Source organism: Rhizopus delemar, genomic scaffold (genome assembly GCF_000149305.1).
Source record: "Rhizopus delemar RA 99-880 supercont3.2 genomic scaffold, whole genome shotgun sequence".
In the NCBI taxonomy this organism is placed as follows: domain Eukaryota; kingdom Fungi; phylum Mucoromycota; class Mucoromycetes; order Mucorales; family Rhizopodaceae; genus Rhizopus; species Rhizopus delemar.
The window spans coordinates 4,347,861-4,365,720 of NW_027137828.1; the positions used below are offsets into that span (position 1 = coordinate 4,347,861).

General features: G+C 34.6%; 8 protein-coding genes across 8 annotated transcripts; 5 read left to right on the forward strand and 3 right to left on the reverse strand.

Annotated features, from left to right (window-relative positions):
* Positions 1-800: 800 nt before the first annotated feature.
* Positions 801-1,496, forward strand: RO3G_03934 (uncharacterized protein; the record flags this gene model as incomplete). Its single annotated transcript, XM_067658524.1, has 1 exon — positions 801-1,496. The coding sequence occupies one exon, from the start codon at positions 801-803 to the stop codon at positions 1,494-1,496; it is 696 nt and encodes a 231-aa protein (XP_067514625.1).
* Positions 1,497-1,975: 479 nt separating this feature from the next.
* On the forward strand, positions 1,976-2,170 carry RO3G_03935 (uncharacterized protein; the record flags this gene model as incomplete). Its single annotated transcript, XM_067658525.1, has 1 exon — positions 1,976-2,170. The coding sequence occupies one exon, from the start codon at positions 1,976-1,978 to the stop codon at positions 2,168-2,170; it is 195 nt and encodes a 64-aa protein (XP_067514626.1).
* A 122-nt stretch (positions 2,171-2,292) lies between these two features.
* Positions 2,293-2,820, reverse strand: RO3G_03936 (uncharacterized protein; the record flags this gene model as incomplete). Its single annotated transcript, XM_067658526.1, has 1 exon — positions 2,293-2,820. One exon carries the CDS (start codon positions 2,818-2,820, stop codon positions 2,293-2,295), a length of 528 nt encoding a protein of 175 aa, XP_067514627.1.
* A 1,228-nt stretch (positions 2,821-4,048) lies between these two features.
* Positions 4,049-5,371, forward strand: RO3G_03937 (uncharacterized protein; the record flags this gene model as incomplete). Its single annotated transcript, XM_067658527.1, has 5 exons — positions 4,049-4,083; positions 4,215-4,831; positions 4,881-4,891; positions 5,010-5,210; positions 5,333-5,371. 5 exons carry the CDS (start codon positions 4,049-4,051, stop codon positions 5,369-5,371), a joined length of 903 nt encoding a protein of 300 aa, XP_067514628.1.
* A 630-nt stretch (positions 5,372-6,001) lies between these two features.
* Positions 6,002-6,264, reverse strand: RO3G_03938 (uncharacterized protein; the record flags this gene model as incomplete). The annotated part of the gene is made up of 2 exons (XM_067658528.1): positions 6,002-6,228; positions 6,258-6,264. 2 exons carry the CDS (start codon positions 6,262-6,264, stop codon positions 6,002-6,004), a joined length of 234 nt encoding a protein of 77 aa, XP_067514629.1.
* Positions 6,265-7,371: 1,107 nt separating this feature from the next.
* RO3G_03939 (uncharacterized protein) lies at positions 7,372-7,671 on the reverse strand (the record flags this gene model as incomplete). Its single annotated transcript, XM_067658529.1, has 1 exon — positions 7,372-7,671. One exon carries the CDS (start codon positions 7,669-7,671, stop codon positions 7,372-7,374), a length of 300 nt encoding a protein of 99 aa, XP_067514630.1.
* Positions 7,672-14,396: 6,725 nt separating this feature from the next.
* RO3G_03940 (ubiquitin-conjugating enzyme E2 N) lies at positions 14,397-15,074 on the forward strand (the record flags this gene model as incomplete). The annotated part of the gene is made up of 5 exons (XM_067658530.1): positions 14,397-14,423; positions 14,488-14,602; positions 14,650-14,781; positions 14,841-14,981; positions 15,040-15,074. The coding sequence occupies 5 exons, from the start codon at positions 14,397-14,399 to the stop codon at positions 15,072-15,074; spliced, it is 450 nt and encodes a 149-aa protein (XP_067514631.1).
* Positions 15,075-16,642: 1,568 nt separating this feature from the next.
* On the forward strand, positions 16,643-17,257 carry RO3G_03941 (uncharacterized protein; the record flags this gene model as incomplete). The annotated part of the gene is made up of 4 exons (XM_067658531.1): positions 16,643-16,741; positions 16,791-16,895; positions 16,990-17,026; positions 17,184-17,257. The coding sequence occupies 4 exons, from the start codon at positions 16,643-16,645 to the stop codon at positions 17,255-17,257; spliced, it is 315 nt and encodes a 104-aa protein (XP_067514632.1).
* Between the last annotated feature and the right edge of the window lie 603 nt (positions 17,258-17,860).

Genomic DNA, 17,860 nt, shown 5'->3' on the forward strand with positions numbered 1-17,860 from the left:
TCAGTTTTGTTATTGTTACAAGAGAGTCTTCCCTTTTTTTTGTTTTTTTGTTTCTCTCTCTCTCATTTCCAATGCCTAAATCACGCTTCAAACCTGCCGAATATAGCTGGCTCAAAGCTAATTATGATCATTTCAATCATATTTTATTCTTTGATGCATTCAGTAGCTATACCAAAAACCGAGCTGGCAAGCGTTTTTTGGTATTAGCTCACCAGTGGATTGACGATCCATCTAAGAGAGAGGCATTATTGAATAATTTTAATAAATGGCGGAAATCAAAAGAAGCAAAAGAGTATTGGAAGAATAGAGCTGACCTTGTCTATTCCGAATCAGAAACCAGCTCTTCAAATTCCACGTACAATTCTAGCTCACCTTCTATAGTGGCTCAGCCTTCCGTAGCAACAAATATCACAGAAGAAATGGATAGCTTTTTTTCCGCGAACCTTACCCTTCCATCAAAGTCAAATAGATACGTTGTAGATGGAGTTGATATATCATCTTGCTTCAACAAATACCAAGTTCGCTTTCGTGAAGCCATTAGCTTTAATGGTATAGCGTTTGAAACACATTTTCATCAAATACTTTCTCTGTCATCTATTTTACTACTGCAAAAGAACTATAGTAACGATGACTTGGCCATTTGTTTTCCTGAAAAGAGCTTAGAAATAGTAAGGTCAAATGTTAAAGAGGATTTGAACACCAAAAATTACAATGTCCCATATGGGAGGATTATTACAATTTTATCGATTGTCGAACGGGTGTACGGCCGTTCGATTTCAAGGGAACAAGGGTGCTTTGAAATGGACAAGGCCATGCTGGAATCAGATGGGATCGAAAAAACCATAATCAAGACATTCAAGAAAATGCTTGAAACGTTTTTAATGGACGATCTTGAAGAAACGGTCAAGGAAGATGACCTAAAAAGCCGATTCATTTTACCAATAATTCAGTCTTTGTTTGATGACATAGACTCGCCAAATACCTACCACTTCAAAATCAGCAACGAGAACAACCATGAGTGTCAAAACAAGCAGTTTGACATTTCCCGTCGGCGACCCGATGGCTACTTCCGCGCCAACAGAAATGGCTCCATGGTGACAATTGGGTTTTTTGAGGCAAAACCAGCCTCACAAAAAAAAGATGCAAAAAGAATCCAGTACGATCTGGTCAGATTGGGCGTGTTCGGAAAGAATGCCATCGATATCCATCAACTTGGAAGCTCATTCTTGGTCCAAGCAGTTGGAACCAAAATGTCGTTCTACATGTTGCAGAAAAAAACAAGTGACATTTATACCATGGTTGAGCTGGACACCTTGACCTTCCCAAGCACTGTGAATGAGATTCCTGCAATTTTTGGTTATATCAACAGAATAGCCAAAATTGTAGGAATCTTCAACGATATTGCCAAGGTGATTGTCCCAGTGCAGGATGACGAAGGCGAAGTTAGGCAGTCGCTGCGATCCCCCATTATACGGGGATTGTCACTTCATAAATAAAATTCTCTTCAAGAAAAAAAAATATTGTTGTTTATCGTTTCATTGTCATAATATGTAATAAATCAATCATGCAAATATACAGTGAGTTAAAAAACCGTTTCAGTAAAATTGAAACTCACACATTTATCCTTTTTTTCAAAAAAGTATCTAGAGTACACGTGTTCTTTTTTATTATGTTATTATATCGCTTTTTTGCAACAAAGCAATGTACATCTCATCTTAATCTATGAAGTACATCTTGAGCAATGGCCATTTTAAAAAAGACAATGACTGAAACGGTTTTTTAACTAGGTAAAAAAATACTAATATATAGTATTTCCACCCTTAGCTTTTATTACAGCTTGAACTCTAGCCGGCATACTATCAATATATTTACAACAAACATCCCTATCAAATGTTTCCCACTCAATTTTGATTCTTTCCCATAGTTCATGGACACCTCTTGCTCTTTGCTCATATAGAGCTAATTTCAACTTTAAATGTCTCCACATGTGCTCAATTGGGTTCAGGTCAGGCGATTGAGAGGGCCAAGGCAACACTGGATATTTTGCTTCTTCTTTAAGATAAGTTGTTGTTATCTTGGTAGTGTGTTTTGGATCATTATCGTGCTGAAAAATGAAATCACCATCTCCCAATCGGTAGTAAGCAAGGGTGTCTGCCAGTTCAGTTTTTAGGATATGGAAATAATCCGGTGCAGTCATTCTGTCGTCGTATATCTCGCAGATATATCCAACTCCATGGGAAGTCATACAAGCCCACACCATAACGCTTCCTCCTCCGTGTTTTACGGTTGGAATTACATGATGAGGCTGTAATGGGCTTCCAGGCAGACTCCAGTAGAATTCAACTCCATCAGAACCCAAACGTTGATTTTCGATTCGTCAGAGAAGATAACCTTTCTCCAGTCGTCAGTGGTCCAGTATCTATGAGCAAGTGCCCAATCCAAACGTGCTTTCCTGTGTTTTGCTGACAAAAGAGGTACCTTTCTTTTGGGTCGGGCTTTGAATCCTAGGCTTTTTAAGGCGTTTAGGGTAGTGTTGTAAGTCAACCTTGGATAAATAGCCTTAAAATAATCGAAGACCTCAACACCAGACTTCAGTCGCCCTAAGATCACCATTCTCTTCATGAGGGACTTGCTTGCTTCAGTTAAGATCGAAGGTCGTCCGCCAGTATTATCGGGTCTTTGGATATTCCATTTTTTGCAATATCGATGAACAGTGGCTTTAGAGAGAGTCAAGCGATCAGCAATTTCTTCATACGATAAATCGGTCTCTAGCAGCACTCTCAAATCATTTTGAGTATCTTGGGAAATAGAGCGAGCCATTTTTAATAAAGATTGGGTTGAAAATGTTAAATGAAAAAGGATGAAATTTGTTACGCGTTTATTAATAAAATAACGTGTTTATGTACTCATTTTTTTAATAAATGCAAAGCGTCATTCTAGTCACTTATTTCTGTATGTATTGCATATATGAAAAATGAAGTCTGCGTAACTGTTAAAAGTATTTACGTTTTTTTGAATGGAGTTAAAAAACCGTTTCAGTGCACCGACTGTAGTAATTTTATAAGGTTTAATAAGCAAATATTGAAAAAGTAATACTATTTCTATATTGTATGATACATCAGGACTAGTGCTTTCATATGATATATGAAATATAGAATTTTACTAAGTATATCGATAGTAATGGTAGCAAAACCATATTTAGGAAGAACACTGAAACGGTTTTTTAACTCACTGTAATTTTGGTATAATATTTATTATATATTAGTTAATTTTATATAAATGAAATAGATGTAGTTAAATCCAATCATACAACAATTGGCTTTCTTTTTAGGTAGAATTTGGAAAAGAACCAGTCAAAAATCTTATTTATTGCATTAAATACATAATAATTTTGCTAGTGAATTGTCTTGAGAAAAGGGTATATGTTTAATTATAAACCAGCTTTATTTGATATTCATAAACAGTGACGACTTTGGTGGGAAATTTGACTTAATAGCAGAACAAAAGAGAGATCTTTAAAGCACTATAAAATGTAAAAATTAGTAAACCGTATGTTGTCAGAGTTAATGGCTGTTATGTTGTTAATAAGCACGATGGAACATCGCCTTTCGCAACATAACCACATCCAATCTTCAGTTACTACGACATCAATAAAGGAACAGAGACCTCTATTTGCTTGTTAACCTACTGAGGACATATATATAAATATCCAATCTTCGGCTACTGCGGCTTAATAAAGGCACTGTAAATTATATCCGTTTGTTCACCTACTGAGGACATGTGCGCATTTGTCAAAACTTTTGGCGAAGAACCGCTAGGCGCTACTACCAAGGAGTACGTGATCATCCCTTCACACCTAGCCATATAGGTAATGTACCTAATATGTGCCCTTCAACCCTCGTTTTACTAAGTAAGAAAATCTTACCTAAAAGTCAGGTCAACTTAGCCATCTTGCAATTGATTAAAATGAGATAAAAAAGAAAAAAAAGAAAGAAAGAAAAAAAGAAAAAAAAAGAAAAAGAAAAAATCTTTATTGTCCGCAAAAAATATGAGCTATGAGCCATCCGCAATTCATTATATTGTGTACGTGAATTTATGGATGTTGATGCACCAGAAGAAATCAAAGATGAAGATCCATTTGGAGATGCATTTCTTTTTGCAGATTCAATGCCATTAAAGAAAAAGCACAAGCTTCCTGTAGCTAAACCTTGAAGTTCTTACAAGAAATATACTGCTGAACAAATTGAAAAGCTCTTTGATTTAATCATTGCAGAAGGCTTCACTACCAAAGATGCAGCTTTAGTCACTGGGATTAATATTCGTACTGCCCAGAGTTATGTAAAAACGTATAATAATGATCCGCAGAAACGACTTCCGGGATCTCATAACAAACCTCGTGGAAGACCTTGTTCAAATTTAACTGAGGAGCATTCTAAATTTCTTGTTGACTATGCCAAAAAGAATAGTACTGCTGTATTAGATGAGTTAAAGTTAAAATTTTGTGAGAAATTTGAGGGTTTGAAAATCTCTATTTCTGCCATTCACAGACATTTAGTACATAAACATAATACTACTTTAAAAAAGCTTGAAAAGATACCAGCAGCTAGAAATTCCGATAGAGTAATAGCATTGCGAAAGGCAATTATTGAGCAATATACGAGTGATACAGATATGGATTTTCCCAAGAATTGTGTTTTCATTAATGAAACAGGTTTCAACTTACATACTCAGAGAAACCACGGTCGTCCATTAAAAGGGACACCTGCAAAGAGCACTGTACCAACCGGAAAGGGTGTTACGTTTACAATTTTAGGTGCAATTTCTCAAGCAGGTATCATAAATATTGGAGAAAAAATCAGGATCAGCTTCTTCTAAAAAAGAAAGGCAGATAGTAAGGAAGTAAAAATAAATGGTAAAGTTGGAACAAGAACTGAGCACTTCTTGGCCTACCTAACCAGCATAATGAAAATACTAGATAAAAATAATATGAAGATCCAGTATATTGTTAGGATAATGCACCTATTCATAAGCCAAAAGTGATCAAAGCACTAATCGAAGAACAAGGACATAAATGCATATATTTACCACAATATTCACCTTCCTTGAATCCAATTGAGGAATTTTGGTCAAAAGTAAAAGCTGGTGTTAGAAGAACACCATTGACAGCAGATGATCGTCTCACAGATTGTATATGTGAATCGGCTAGAAAAGTAACAAAAAAGACTGTAAGGAGTGGATTGAGTACTCAAAGTCTTTTTTTGAGAACTGCTTGAATAAAGAAAGAAATCTTTAAAATAATTACTGACGAACAAATTTTTAATAATAATAATAGTATTATTATTATTGTTTTCATGATGATATGATATGCTAACTTCGTAAAATTAATGCAAATTTATTTTTTATCTAAACGTCAAAAAACAGTGTCGTATCCCAACATATTTTAAACATGATTCATATTCGATTTATAAGAAATCAGAGTAGTGAATGCTTTACAAAGATTCATTACAGTCTTTTCTCTATTATTCGGTCATAACTAATTCCACTCCTTTAACTCAATACAATTTGTTTTAATATAGCTCCTGATGCAATGAGACATAAATGAAAAATAGATCTATTGAAGAAATAATTATAAACAGTCCACTTGCATAACTAGAAACAGGTCTTCATATTAAAACTTATTCATACTAGATCTACAGCTATAATTAATTAAAATATCTTGAAAAGGATTTAATTAAACCTTCATGAAAAGAATATAAATACCAGATATAATAATATTAAATAAAAATATAACTTTTTAAATCTCGTTGAATTTTATAGTCTTTTTTATTCTTACGAGATAACACAAACAGTATATTAGTTTTTCACTTCGATTTTGTGGGTTCAATTTTTTTTTGTACATAAATAGTTTATTTTTATTTATAAAATATAATATAATAGGAGCCACACGTCTGAGAGCGGTGTGAACCAAAAGAAACAATATATAAACGATTGAATATGCTAGTCAAGATGATTCTGCCCCTTTTAATAATGGTAAACTGCGACATAGCACTATTGGCCAGTTTGTCATTGAATGAAAGTCCGTTAATAGTAAATTTCCAATAGGCACGCCAGATAAGGGAGAACACATAGCAGCTGAGGATCTAGAGATCAGTATTGTCAACAAAAGGAAGCCGCTGAAAAGACCAGAGGATTGAGTATATATCGTCTTGAGTGAAAGTGAGGCATGGACTAAAACAATTGGAAACATATATCCATACTCTCCATTTCTTAGGACAGCGCACACAAAGAGCTGTTGTAAGTCTTCAATATTGGCAGAACAGAATTGACACTGAAGATGTCAGACTGTTGTCAAAGCTTGAGAGAAGTGATTGACTATAGAGTTTATGGTGGAATAGGTGATACCACAAAGACCGGCTTTTCAGGCGAAACAGGCATTTTCCAAAAAATTGACCAATTGAATATTAGTATTTGTGACATTGCCGATGATGGTAGAGATCACTGTATTAGAGACAACCGAAATGGTTTAGGCTTGTAGTGAATCCATTGGGGCTGCGAATAGAAGGCATCAGTGAATGCTGTATCAGCTATTTCACCACATGGCTGATTTTGATTCAATATATGAGGCCAGATAAGCTGATTTAGCTTGATGATCGATTATGAATATCTCGACTTAACTTGGAAACCAGACGAGGAGGAGGAAGGCTGATCAGATGACAATAAAGGTCGTATACATCCAAAATGATGATCATACGTAAAAAATTGAGGCATCTTGAGTTTTTTGTGTCGTGATCGAGGGATCCAATAATCAGGAGGAATCACAACGAATATAGCAGACATAAGCAAGTAAAGAAGTGTGGCAGGGGTGCACTTTACCTGCTGTGTATCTGCATACCCAAAATAACCAACAGTCTCGTATAAATTTTGCATAAAGTTATTAGCGTGAGAAGCAGGGTGGGATCACAAAAGAGGGAAAGAGAGCCAGTCTTATCCCTGTGTTTCCTGAACGGAATCGATGTATGTGGTCTAACAAGATAGGTTGACTACAAGGCTGAAGGAGGCTGTCTTCTAAGAGTTGACGAAGCCAGCGTATCTGTAGGTTGTGTCGTTGAGCCTGTGGATTTATAGACCTAATCCACCCAAATTTGGATCGAAACATAACTGCATGTATTTGATCTTAGATTTGCAATTATGCCAGACAAACTGATAGATCACGGATTTGAGTTGTCGAAAGAAGGTGTTCGGTAGATTAACCATCCGCAAAACATACCACAATTTAGAAAGTATTAATGTATTCACTATGGTAACGCGTCCTTTGATAGAAAGTCTACGTTGAGAGTAGATAGTACATTGGGATTTCACTGTCTGTAGCAACTATTCTAGATAACGACGTTGATGAAAAGACTGAATCAGGGGAAAGCCAAGGTATCGAAGTGGACTAGGTGCTGAATGATCATGCCATTTGGAAATACCTTGTGCTGCTAGAAAAGCAATCCACTCTGGGTAGGAGCGTCCATCCAAAGAAAATGCTTCAGTCTTGTGAACATTAATCTTAGCATTGGATACAGACCCATAGCAGTCTAAATGGTGACGTAGGTGACAGTAATCGTCCGTAGAATGCAACAGGTCACACACATCATCCGCATAGGCAAGTACCTTTAAGGAAGGAAGCATAGTATTGAATGTTGTGGTGGTCGAGTTGCTCACCGATTGGAATTGAAAACCTTGAAATAAAGAATCTTGAAGGATATGTCGAAGAAACGGTTCCAGCGCAATGTTGAAAAGAAGAGGCGATCCATTATCGCCTTGTCGAAGACCTCGACGCTGATCAACTTTGTTGGTAAAATATCCGTTAATATTGATCCTCACCGCATTTCCAAAGAAAAAGATTCCCAAGGGAATGAACCAAAGAATACGGAAAATCAAAGGCCAACATTGTTTGACGCAAGCACAAAGGGTGGACACGGTTATATGTCCTTTCTTGATCTAATAAGATATCAACCTCATGTCGTTATTAAACATGAGCTTATTCCGTGAATATATTGAGTATCATGTCTTTTTCGGTTATAAAGTGATCACCAAGGAAATCAGTTTGATAACGATTAATAATTGTGTACATAATGTATCTCATCCGTTGGTTAATAATGCGCTTGTAGCCTTTTGAATCACAGTTGATCAAGGATTTTGGCCGTGAGTTTTTTTTAGAGTACAGAGACATTCTTTCTTTTGGCAGTAATCGTACATATAAATCTTGCCATAATGATGGAAAGGAACCAGCAGTTAAAGCCGCGTTGTAGATCTTGATAATAAGATCCTTTAACAGTGAGAACTGATAAATGAGATACATAAAGACATAACCTAAACCATCCGAACCAGGACTACTTTGCCTCCTAATGACTTTCTTTGACTGTTCAATTATCTCCTCAATCGTAATTGGTGAGATAAGATAGCGACGATCATCTTCATTTAATTGTGGTATATCTGCTATATCTTGCAGATAGCAATCAACGTTATGCTCATCCATAGGATCAACTGAATAAAGTTCTTGATAGAATGCTTGACTAACCTCCATGAGTTGTGTACGAGAGGAAACAGTCAATCCAGATGTAGTTGTTGTATCCACACAACTAATAAAGTGAATATTCATGGATAAACTTAGATACTACGGAATTATAGTCTAACCAGATCTCTATTTGATAAATGTGATATTTCTGTAATAGCCAAATTTGCCCTGTTGTCCCTACCGGCTTTCTGAATACTATATCGGAACCTGATTATAACAACGGCAGTTCAATCCAACCCTATTTGATAATTATCGTTAGATCAATAATTATCTACTTCATTGTCCCTTGATTCGTCAAGAAGACAGCGGCTATTGATTATCCACTATCCTTCCTTTATCTTCCATATCATTCTTTTAACCGATCAATTGAAATAGTGGTAAAGACCCAGACATTCAAAAAGTATAAATACCCTCAAACGATTTTTATTAATAAAGCAATATATAATCTTTAGTTTCACAACTATTGTCTTTTTTTAGTTTTTGTCTTTTATTTCATATTTGGAAAAACAGTAGGGCCTTGCAAAAAAATTATGCTCTGTTCTACAGTTCGTACCTGGTGCATCCGCTTGAGATAACCGGCCGATTTCTCTCCATGTTCTCTCCAATGTATTCCCGCCTTTAATGCTGCAATGTCTACCAACTCTTGTTGAAGAGATTCAATTTGTTGGTCTATAGCAGGAAGACACTGTAGCCGGATGGCTAGGGGTGGTTAGCTTCGTAGGAAAACATTGCGCTTGCGTTGTAATGCACTGATTACTTTTTACATAAGTTAGTATAATCAATTGCATAACGTTGAGTAAATCGCTGTATCTCAGATTTGATGTAGTCCCATTGTTCTTATGCTGTCATCTGATTAGGCAAAGAAGATACGGTATCCGTGAGTCGTTGTTTTAGTTGTATGCGGTACTCTTTCTGTTGAGCCAAAATGGGGTTGGCACGCCAGAGACCAAAACTAGTGGGAGTTTGGCCTAGGTTAATCGAAAGAGAGAGTAATTGATGATCAGTCCATGAAGGGTGTAGTCGATGTATATCTATAGCTCTAAGCATTGGGCGCATCTGATTACTAATGAAAATATAATCGATTGTAGAGTAGATCTCATCATTGCGACGGAAAGTTGGGATATTACTATTGTCTCCACTATGCATCACGTTATAGAAGGATCCTTCTAGATATGGTACTCATTTTAGAGATGTTTGAGTTGACAAGTTAAGTCGATAATAAGAATAATTGAAGTCGCCAAGGATAATGATCCGATATGGGTTAATATCAGATACAGAAGTGAGAGCATCTAACACAGGATCGAAAAATTCTCTTCTGTCCTTGCCTGTAACTGGAGCGTAAGCCACTAGTTCATGGAAAGAAACATAAAAGTTCTGTGGATGACTGATCTTGGGAAGTATAATGCGTGAGTTTGACGGAATCAGGGTTGTCTGACAGTTGATAGTTGGAAGAAAAGGAGAGCAAGCCGCTATGGCGAGACCATAGGGACTGAGATTCTTGAAGTTGTACATTGATGAGGTTTACATGGTCTGTGTTAGTGTGTGTTTCTTGAAAGGCCATTATATTGAAGTTTAAAGAGCGTAAGTAACGTATGAAATTGGATTGCTTTTGGGTACCATGAGTCTTCACCAAACTGTTACAGTTCAATGAAGAAATGTTGAATAATAGTTCTTTCGATCTATTATTCATTATTGCTTAGACTGAGTTAGAGCACCATCAATATTGAATACTGTGGTGCCGTACTGCTGGTCAGCAGGAATGTATTCTGGTGTTGGTGATCTAGAATTGCTGATAATGTAATGTTGGAATTTATATCCTGAGGGGCCGTCAGCAAAGATCCTGCTATTGACAGCCTGTAAATTGATTTGAGAAGAGTTATTAATTTTTTGATCTATAGGAGTTGATTCTCTAGATTCGTGAATATTTTCCATCTCCAAACTGCTGGTGTCCATGTGAACGCCATCTTTAGAATTGGCATTAGAAGGGAAAAGAGCAACTAGAGTGGGCCAAAATACCCCATAAACTTATAATCGCTTTTATTTATTTTGATGTAGCACCATGAAATCTCTGTTGAATCATTTCAAATTTAAAGTGTAGTAAAATCTATATGTAGACTACCATTATGTAAAATTTCAATCTTTGGAACTGAATCTGGATTTATTAGGAGACGAATGTTTAAGCTTGGTCTATTTGTGAGGCATTTTGACTATCAATATCTAGTTGATCCGCCCTTCTCAGCAAGAACAGCTGGAATCCTTTCTGGTATAGTATCAGTGTACTTTAAGTATTGGACTTTTGTAACCGAATTCTATTCATTTTCCAATCGTTGTCACAATTCATGCATGCTTTTTGCTCTATTTTTGTACATACTAGCCTTTGTTGTATAGTGGTAATAGTAATTGAGAGAAAGGTAGAAACAAAGATCGAGAAACAGTGTGAGTACTTTTTTAGACTGATCTTTATTTCAATTTTAAGTTAAAGTAAAAATTATTCTAATTGAAGGCAGGTATTTATATCTTATTGAGTGAGTGGCTTGATATCTTCTATTGTAAGCGTTCTTCTAATCTTCAGGTACTTTAGCAAGTGTCGTCTATAATTATGGTTATGAAAACCTTTCACTTGTTCTTTTGTATGCCTGTCATAGATTATCTTTTATTCTGGGGATGCCTCACTGATTTGAATAACGTTATTTTACGCGTTATTTCAATTATGTACGGCTGAAGATGTAATCTTTTTGGGAATTAATAAAAATAAAGAAAATCAGCAATAGTGACTAATAAATAATAATTTAAACTAGTTTTGTTTTCTTCAGAGTTGGATTTCTCTAGTTATGAGCTACAGCAAACGCCGGTTAACAGGCCTGTCAGTTGCTGACATTGCTGCGTTATCCACCATTCTCTTAGCTTCTTGCTTGTAACTATTGCTTTAGGGTTTAGTTTGGGGCTATCTTCTACATAAGCCTTTCTTTGGAATCAGGTGGTTTATTGCCCTCCCGAGATTGATCTTAGTCAAATTTGTAAAGACTTCGAGAACTAAAAGAAGCATACTGTAATAGCAAATGTATGAACTTTTTTAATCAAATAAAGCGTTACTGTAGATGAATGTCTTTTAATGTGGCTATTAAATGTCATTATAGTTTCAACATTTTTATTTAATTAAATGATTTTAGAATTGCGTTACTATGAGGCAGAATGCTTCACATACAATTACCTATCTCTTTGATTGCTTATTGTACTTTACCAAAATAAAGTTTAAATATTAACTAAGAGGAAGTAAGTTTATAAAAGCAAGATGGTGATTTTTTTATATGGTTTAAATAATAATAGAGCAATATTGTTAGAGCATGCACTACAGACAAAAATAAGGTATGGATGTATACTATTTTTAGCCAGTAAGTGCAGAACATCATTTATATTTATACATATAATGTATAGCTTGAATGTAAAATATTAAAAGAAAATAAGGGAGTAGTAGGTCTTTAAATCATGTAAAATTCATGCAGAATAGTGTTGTACAAAATAGAAGTAAAAATTACATTAGCTTTACCATAAAAATTCGTGTTTTACAGCAATAAAATCACTCCTAAAAGAATATTGATAAGCGTGAAATTAAATGATTTGCTATGATTATTTAATAGGTAGAGAGCCTTCACTCCTTTTTATGTTAACTTCTGTATGAATAAACAACTCTTGAATTATTTTTTTTTAAAAAAAAACTTATTAAGCATTAATGTAGCTCTGTTAAAAGATCCTCTCCTTTAAAACTGGTAATTTAAGTACTTTAGGTTCTTTTGTCAAGTAAGGGGTATTCTTTTTGCTAAACCTCCTTATACGTTTTGAAAGACATGATATGTTTAACTCTTTATCTACATTTTTTCTCAACAAATTCTAAATATTGATTTGTTCTCTTAAAACTTATTAAGCCTTCATGTTAAAAACCGAAGTGCTTGTTCAGTACATCTGCTCTCTATAGTCTTTTTATGATCATAATTAATATGCTAAAGATAAGTTACATCTTCTGCTTAATTGTTTGCCGTATCTTTGGTTATATTAATGTTATTTTCAATATCTCATTAGGTTTCAATAGTTATGGAGTTCATATAATGACCTCATAATAAGACACTACTATTTTCATTACATTGGTGTCTTATTATCAAACCTCTTAAAGCAGATTACTTTGTATCTATCTTGCTTTTAGCTAAAAAGTGCAGTTTTATGACAAAGACTTCCTAATTTTTGTTAGTCGTTTTCTCTTTTTAACAAATCTTTGCTCTCTCAAGCCAGGATATATGGTCCTTTTAGAGCTATTTCTATATTTATTAGTTTATTTTGTCTGAATGGTTCTCTTGATAAAAATTTTAATGTTAGAGCCCTCTTCTTTTGGAAACCTCCTTCATATCCCTATTGCCTTAGCTTTTTGTTGTTTTCCTTTATTATGAATCTTTAATTTGCGCTAATGATATGGTAAAATTTGTAAGCTACAAGAAGGAGTGTGAACCCAAATAATGCTAATGCTTGCTCTATCTATTATAGTATTTTGAAGACAGTTTACTAACATGGAAGTCCTGATGAATAAAGTAGCATACCTGACCACGCCTTACTTGAGAAGGTGATCCCTGAAATTAGGATATATCTTTCGCAGATCATTTCAAAATTAGAATCAAAGTGAAACGTCCTTCGAGGCGTTACTCACATCCTACGTGCTTGAAAGATGTTTTAAAAAATGACTTAAAAGCTCTCTTTTCTTTATTTAAAAATTCATTCGTTAAAAAAAATAATACAGTAGATAAACAACTCTCTGCCTTAGTGTAGGTATATAATTAACTTAAGCACACATCAGCTTGGATTATTTAATTTATTGATATCAAAGTCTGTTCGAGCATTTTAAGATACTTCTTGATATAAATTGAACTATAAATCATGCTTAATGACTCATACATTAACCTGGTAGAAGTACAGAGCGAAGAAAGATACCTTCATTGAACATGCTGGCAAAAAAAAAAGTAATTAAAGAACTAAAATCTTGGCTTTAGTGAGCTTCGATTTACGATAAAGGGCGATAGCAGTAATGATCAAATTGCTGTTATGATAAAAGCGCGCTCGCATAGGTACATTCAGGTATGAAAAGAGCTTAATTATGAAATGCATAATTTAATTCGCTTACAATCTCTGAGGACAACCTAGATAAAATATATGCATAGTGAACCTTGTAATTAATAATTAGGTCTTGATCGCCCTGAACAATACAACATTCAGATACATATTCATACAAATCGAAGCGTATAATGAATTCCTTTATTTATTCTTATTTCTTTATTACACAGTTGTATCGAAGATGTCATTTGTTTTTTATGCAAAATTTACAAACAACTGTGTTTATCGAAAGAAACCCAATCCAAAATAGTAAGAGTTGGTATAAAACAAACGATGAATATATCTCAGCAGCAAAAATTATATTCAATCTAACAAATGAAGAAAGTAGTAACAGCAGCTTTTCATCAATACACATACAACAAGAATATGTTATAATAAAAGGTATGAAACACAAAATAAAGATTCTCTTATGACAATGAGCTCTTTTTTTTTTTCCTGGTCTTCAGCCAGGAAATGACTATACCAGAAAGCTGCCTGTCATAATTGTTTTGTAACCAATAGCCAGTCTTTTTGAAACAACTATATGGAATGGTTTAAAGCAAATGCTACAAAAGAAAAAGCACAACGAAAAGTTTTTTTCTGGATTCAGCGGTATCATATTGTCCAATAAAAAACATAGAAAATAATTCCAGATATGCTTTCTCCTTTTTTTTTTTTTCTTCCAGTGTTATTATAAATCAAAATGGCTCTTCCTAAAAGAATTATCAAAGTAAATCCTTTTTTGTTATTCTTTTAGTCCCAATGTCTTTATTTTCTAAATAACTTAATCATAGGAAACAGAACGTTTGTTAGCCGATCCAGCACCAGGCATTAGTGCAACACCCCATGAAGAAAACCTGCGTTATTTTGATGTCATTATTGCTGGACCAAGCCAATCCCCCTTTGAAGGTAACTTGCTTGTTTCTTTATCCTGTATTCTTATGCGCTGTTATTAGGTGGCGTGTTTCATTTAGAATTATTTTTACCTGAAGATTATCCCATGGGACCTCCTAAAGTTCGCTTTTTGACTAAAATTTACCACCCCAACATTGACAAACTTGGTCGTATTTGTTTAGATATCCTTAAAGGTAAAATTCATAAAAGATACCCAGGCTTTTGTTTATTTTTACTTACTCTAATATTGTAGATAAATGGTCTCCTGCTCTTCAAATTCGTACAGTTTTACTTTCTATTCAAGCATTATTATCTGCACCCAACCCTGATGATCCATTAGCCAATGATGTTGCCTCTCATTGGAAAGAGAATGAGAGGGATGCTATTGAACAAGGTATAAATGAAAACGCGTTATTTCTGGGCTTCATTGATTTAATCTTGTTTTTATATAGCTCGTCAATGGACCGCTATGTATGCGCATCCTTAAGGTTGTATAGCCTTTTTATATTAAAGAGAAGTTGTATGAATTTATTGTGGCATATATTAAACTAAATGTGCTTTTAAATATTATGGTAAAGGTTTACATTTGAGAGAAATGAAGATTTCATTTCTTCCCTTTTTGAATCACTGTTGATTATGCTATCTGATATAAAGACAGACAGAAAGTTGAAAGGAATATTTAAGATTGTAATTTATTTTTATTGAGAAGAGAGAGCTAAATAAAAATAGACTGAAGATGAATATATAAATTAGTTTCCTCGATAGATCTTTTTCAAAAGAAGGAAAAAAGTTAACTATTGTTATCTGGGCGACGTAAATCAAGTATGGGGTAGATATATGCTTTAACGATAAATAAGATGCGCGCTTCTATTTGAATTTTAATTTATATGAGAAAGCTCTTTGCTTTTAGAAAAGGACTTACGTTTATTCAAACAGATCTTTAGCTTTTTATGAAGTGTAAGTACCTTCAATATACACAAAGTTTTGTCTTGAGCAATAAAACATTTAGAAATATTTTAGATATTATACAAAATCGAGAAGCGCACATCAAGAAAATGTGTTCAAAAAAAGATAAAAGCACGATATTTCCTTTTTTAGAATCACAATATGTCAAAGGCGAAAACTTACCAGTTATTTTTAATACGATTAAGAATAATATTTTATTTATAAAAAAAAATTAACGACCCAAAATGAGCACATAATACTTTAGATTGCATTGTCCTGACCAGTTCTAAAAGGATATAAATGGGCTAAAATCCTTTTGATAGGCAAAAGGAGAAAGAGGTAAAGGAAAACGTATCTCAGATACTAGATCAGTTGTTGCATAACCAGGTTATGAGTTTGGCGCCAAGAGGAGGAGCTTCAGGCGGGATCTTCCCATGATGGAGGTAATTGAGTTCAAGGAGGAGCCGGCAGAGGGTTGACCATCGAACAGACCAAGTAGAGTAGTGCAATCGATTTTGTGCAATTGGTGCCTTTTTTCTGTGAGGCAGTTTGTTGAGGAAAAAAATAAAGGATCGGCTATTGTATGGGACATTTGAAGTCTACGGTGCATGTGAAGACAGGTAATAGCGTGAGATTTTGTGAGCATACAGTTAGGGTGATAGATACAAGGTTTGAGTATACCACCAGGTAACCAACCAAGGCGCCATCGAATGGTTCGACTACGTTCAGCTTGCAACATGGGCAGCCAGAAGATAGAGTCAATGATTAACTGGGGACGACAAGCAGAGATAAGGTCCGAATTCGTTTCATTGCACCGAGAGCCAAAGTTATCTTGTAAGTAGGTTTTACAGGTACGCCTGAAGGTACGAAGGTTGAGAGAATCAACGTTAGCAGCAGTACATCATTTCCAAACAAGTGTCTTGGAGAGTTTGTATCATTGCAATCTACTAGTAGACAGACGTAAGTAAGCTAAGAACTGAGACAAGAGTGTACTTCAGGTGCGGTCATGGAGCGCATGAAGAATTTAGCCTGCAAGAGATGGACTCGTTCTTTCATAGTAGGTTGTAGGCAGTGTTCTCAGAATTGAGAGTTGTAGCAACCGCTTGCTACATGGCCAATAAACTTGGTAGAACAACCAAGTTCCCAATCAGTGACAAAAGCATAAAGAGGTTTACTGAGGGAAACTTAAAACAGCTCTTCTATTACAAGGTATATTTGCCTTTTTGCGCTTTTTCACAGACTAAAACTTTTCTTGTAGGATTTTGTAATAGAAGAAACATCCAAATTAAAAGGTGTTCTATTAAAAGATGAATCAGATTTTGGTTCCCAGTCAACCACGAAAGAACAAAGCTTCCTCAAACATGTATACATTATTCCAGACAAAGCAACAAAATTGCCAAAATTAAATGATGACTATTATAAATAAAAATCTTATTAAATATATTAAGGAAATACAGTCAAACCTATGGAATCTAACGTTTCCAAATTTGAAAAGTAAATGTCATAAGCTTAAGAGTAATTGTCAGAACTGCCTAACGAAAATTGGCGAGAAAATTGTGACTAGTTGCCGCATATCTTCTATATAGGTTTTTACTTCCTCTATCTTCCGAACTAAAAGTTCAACATAATGATGAATACGTTTTTTATAAAGATGGACAGGAAAACATTTTTAATGAAAATAGAGAAAAAATTTACAACCTGATGGAGGATGTTTTTGACACGTAATGATCATAACGTAGTTCTTGAAACTTTAACTAACCAACAAACTTACTTAAGCGTAAAACGCCTAGAAAGAATTGCTGGAGATTCCTCACCTGTCAAAACCTGCTAAGCTTAAGCCATTTAAGTCATACAACAATCACAATGATTTCGCCAGAGAAACATTTATAAAACGTATGCTCGAGAATCCTCAAGAGCGAGGTCTGGTAGTTAAAGTTGGAAAAGACTTAAATATCAATTATCGCACTGGGTTAAGGTGGTTGAATCATTACAAAGAGACAGAAGAAGTTGCGTATAAAAAATCTGAAAAGAAAAGTGGCTCGAAAAGCTCGTTTCTGCTGAACATAACGAACATATAAAAGAATTACTTGATAATGACCCTTAGTTATGTTCAGACGATATAATCAATAGATTGACTGGATGATTTGAAGACTTTACTATATCAAAGTCAGAACTTAATAATCATTTACGAACCACAATGCTCATCACTGTAAAAAAAAAAAAAAAAAAAAAACTAGTATTTGAACCTGAAGTGAGAAACATATTGGAAAACTTACAGATAAGATTTGAATGGCTTATGGAATGGAAAGATTCTGATCTGGATTTCGT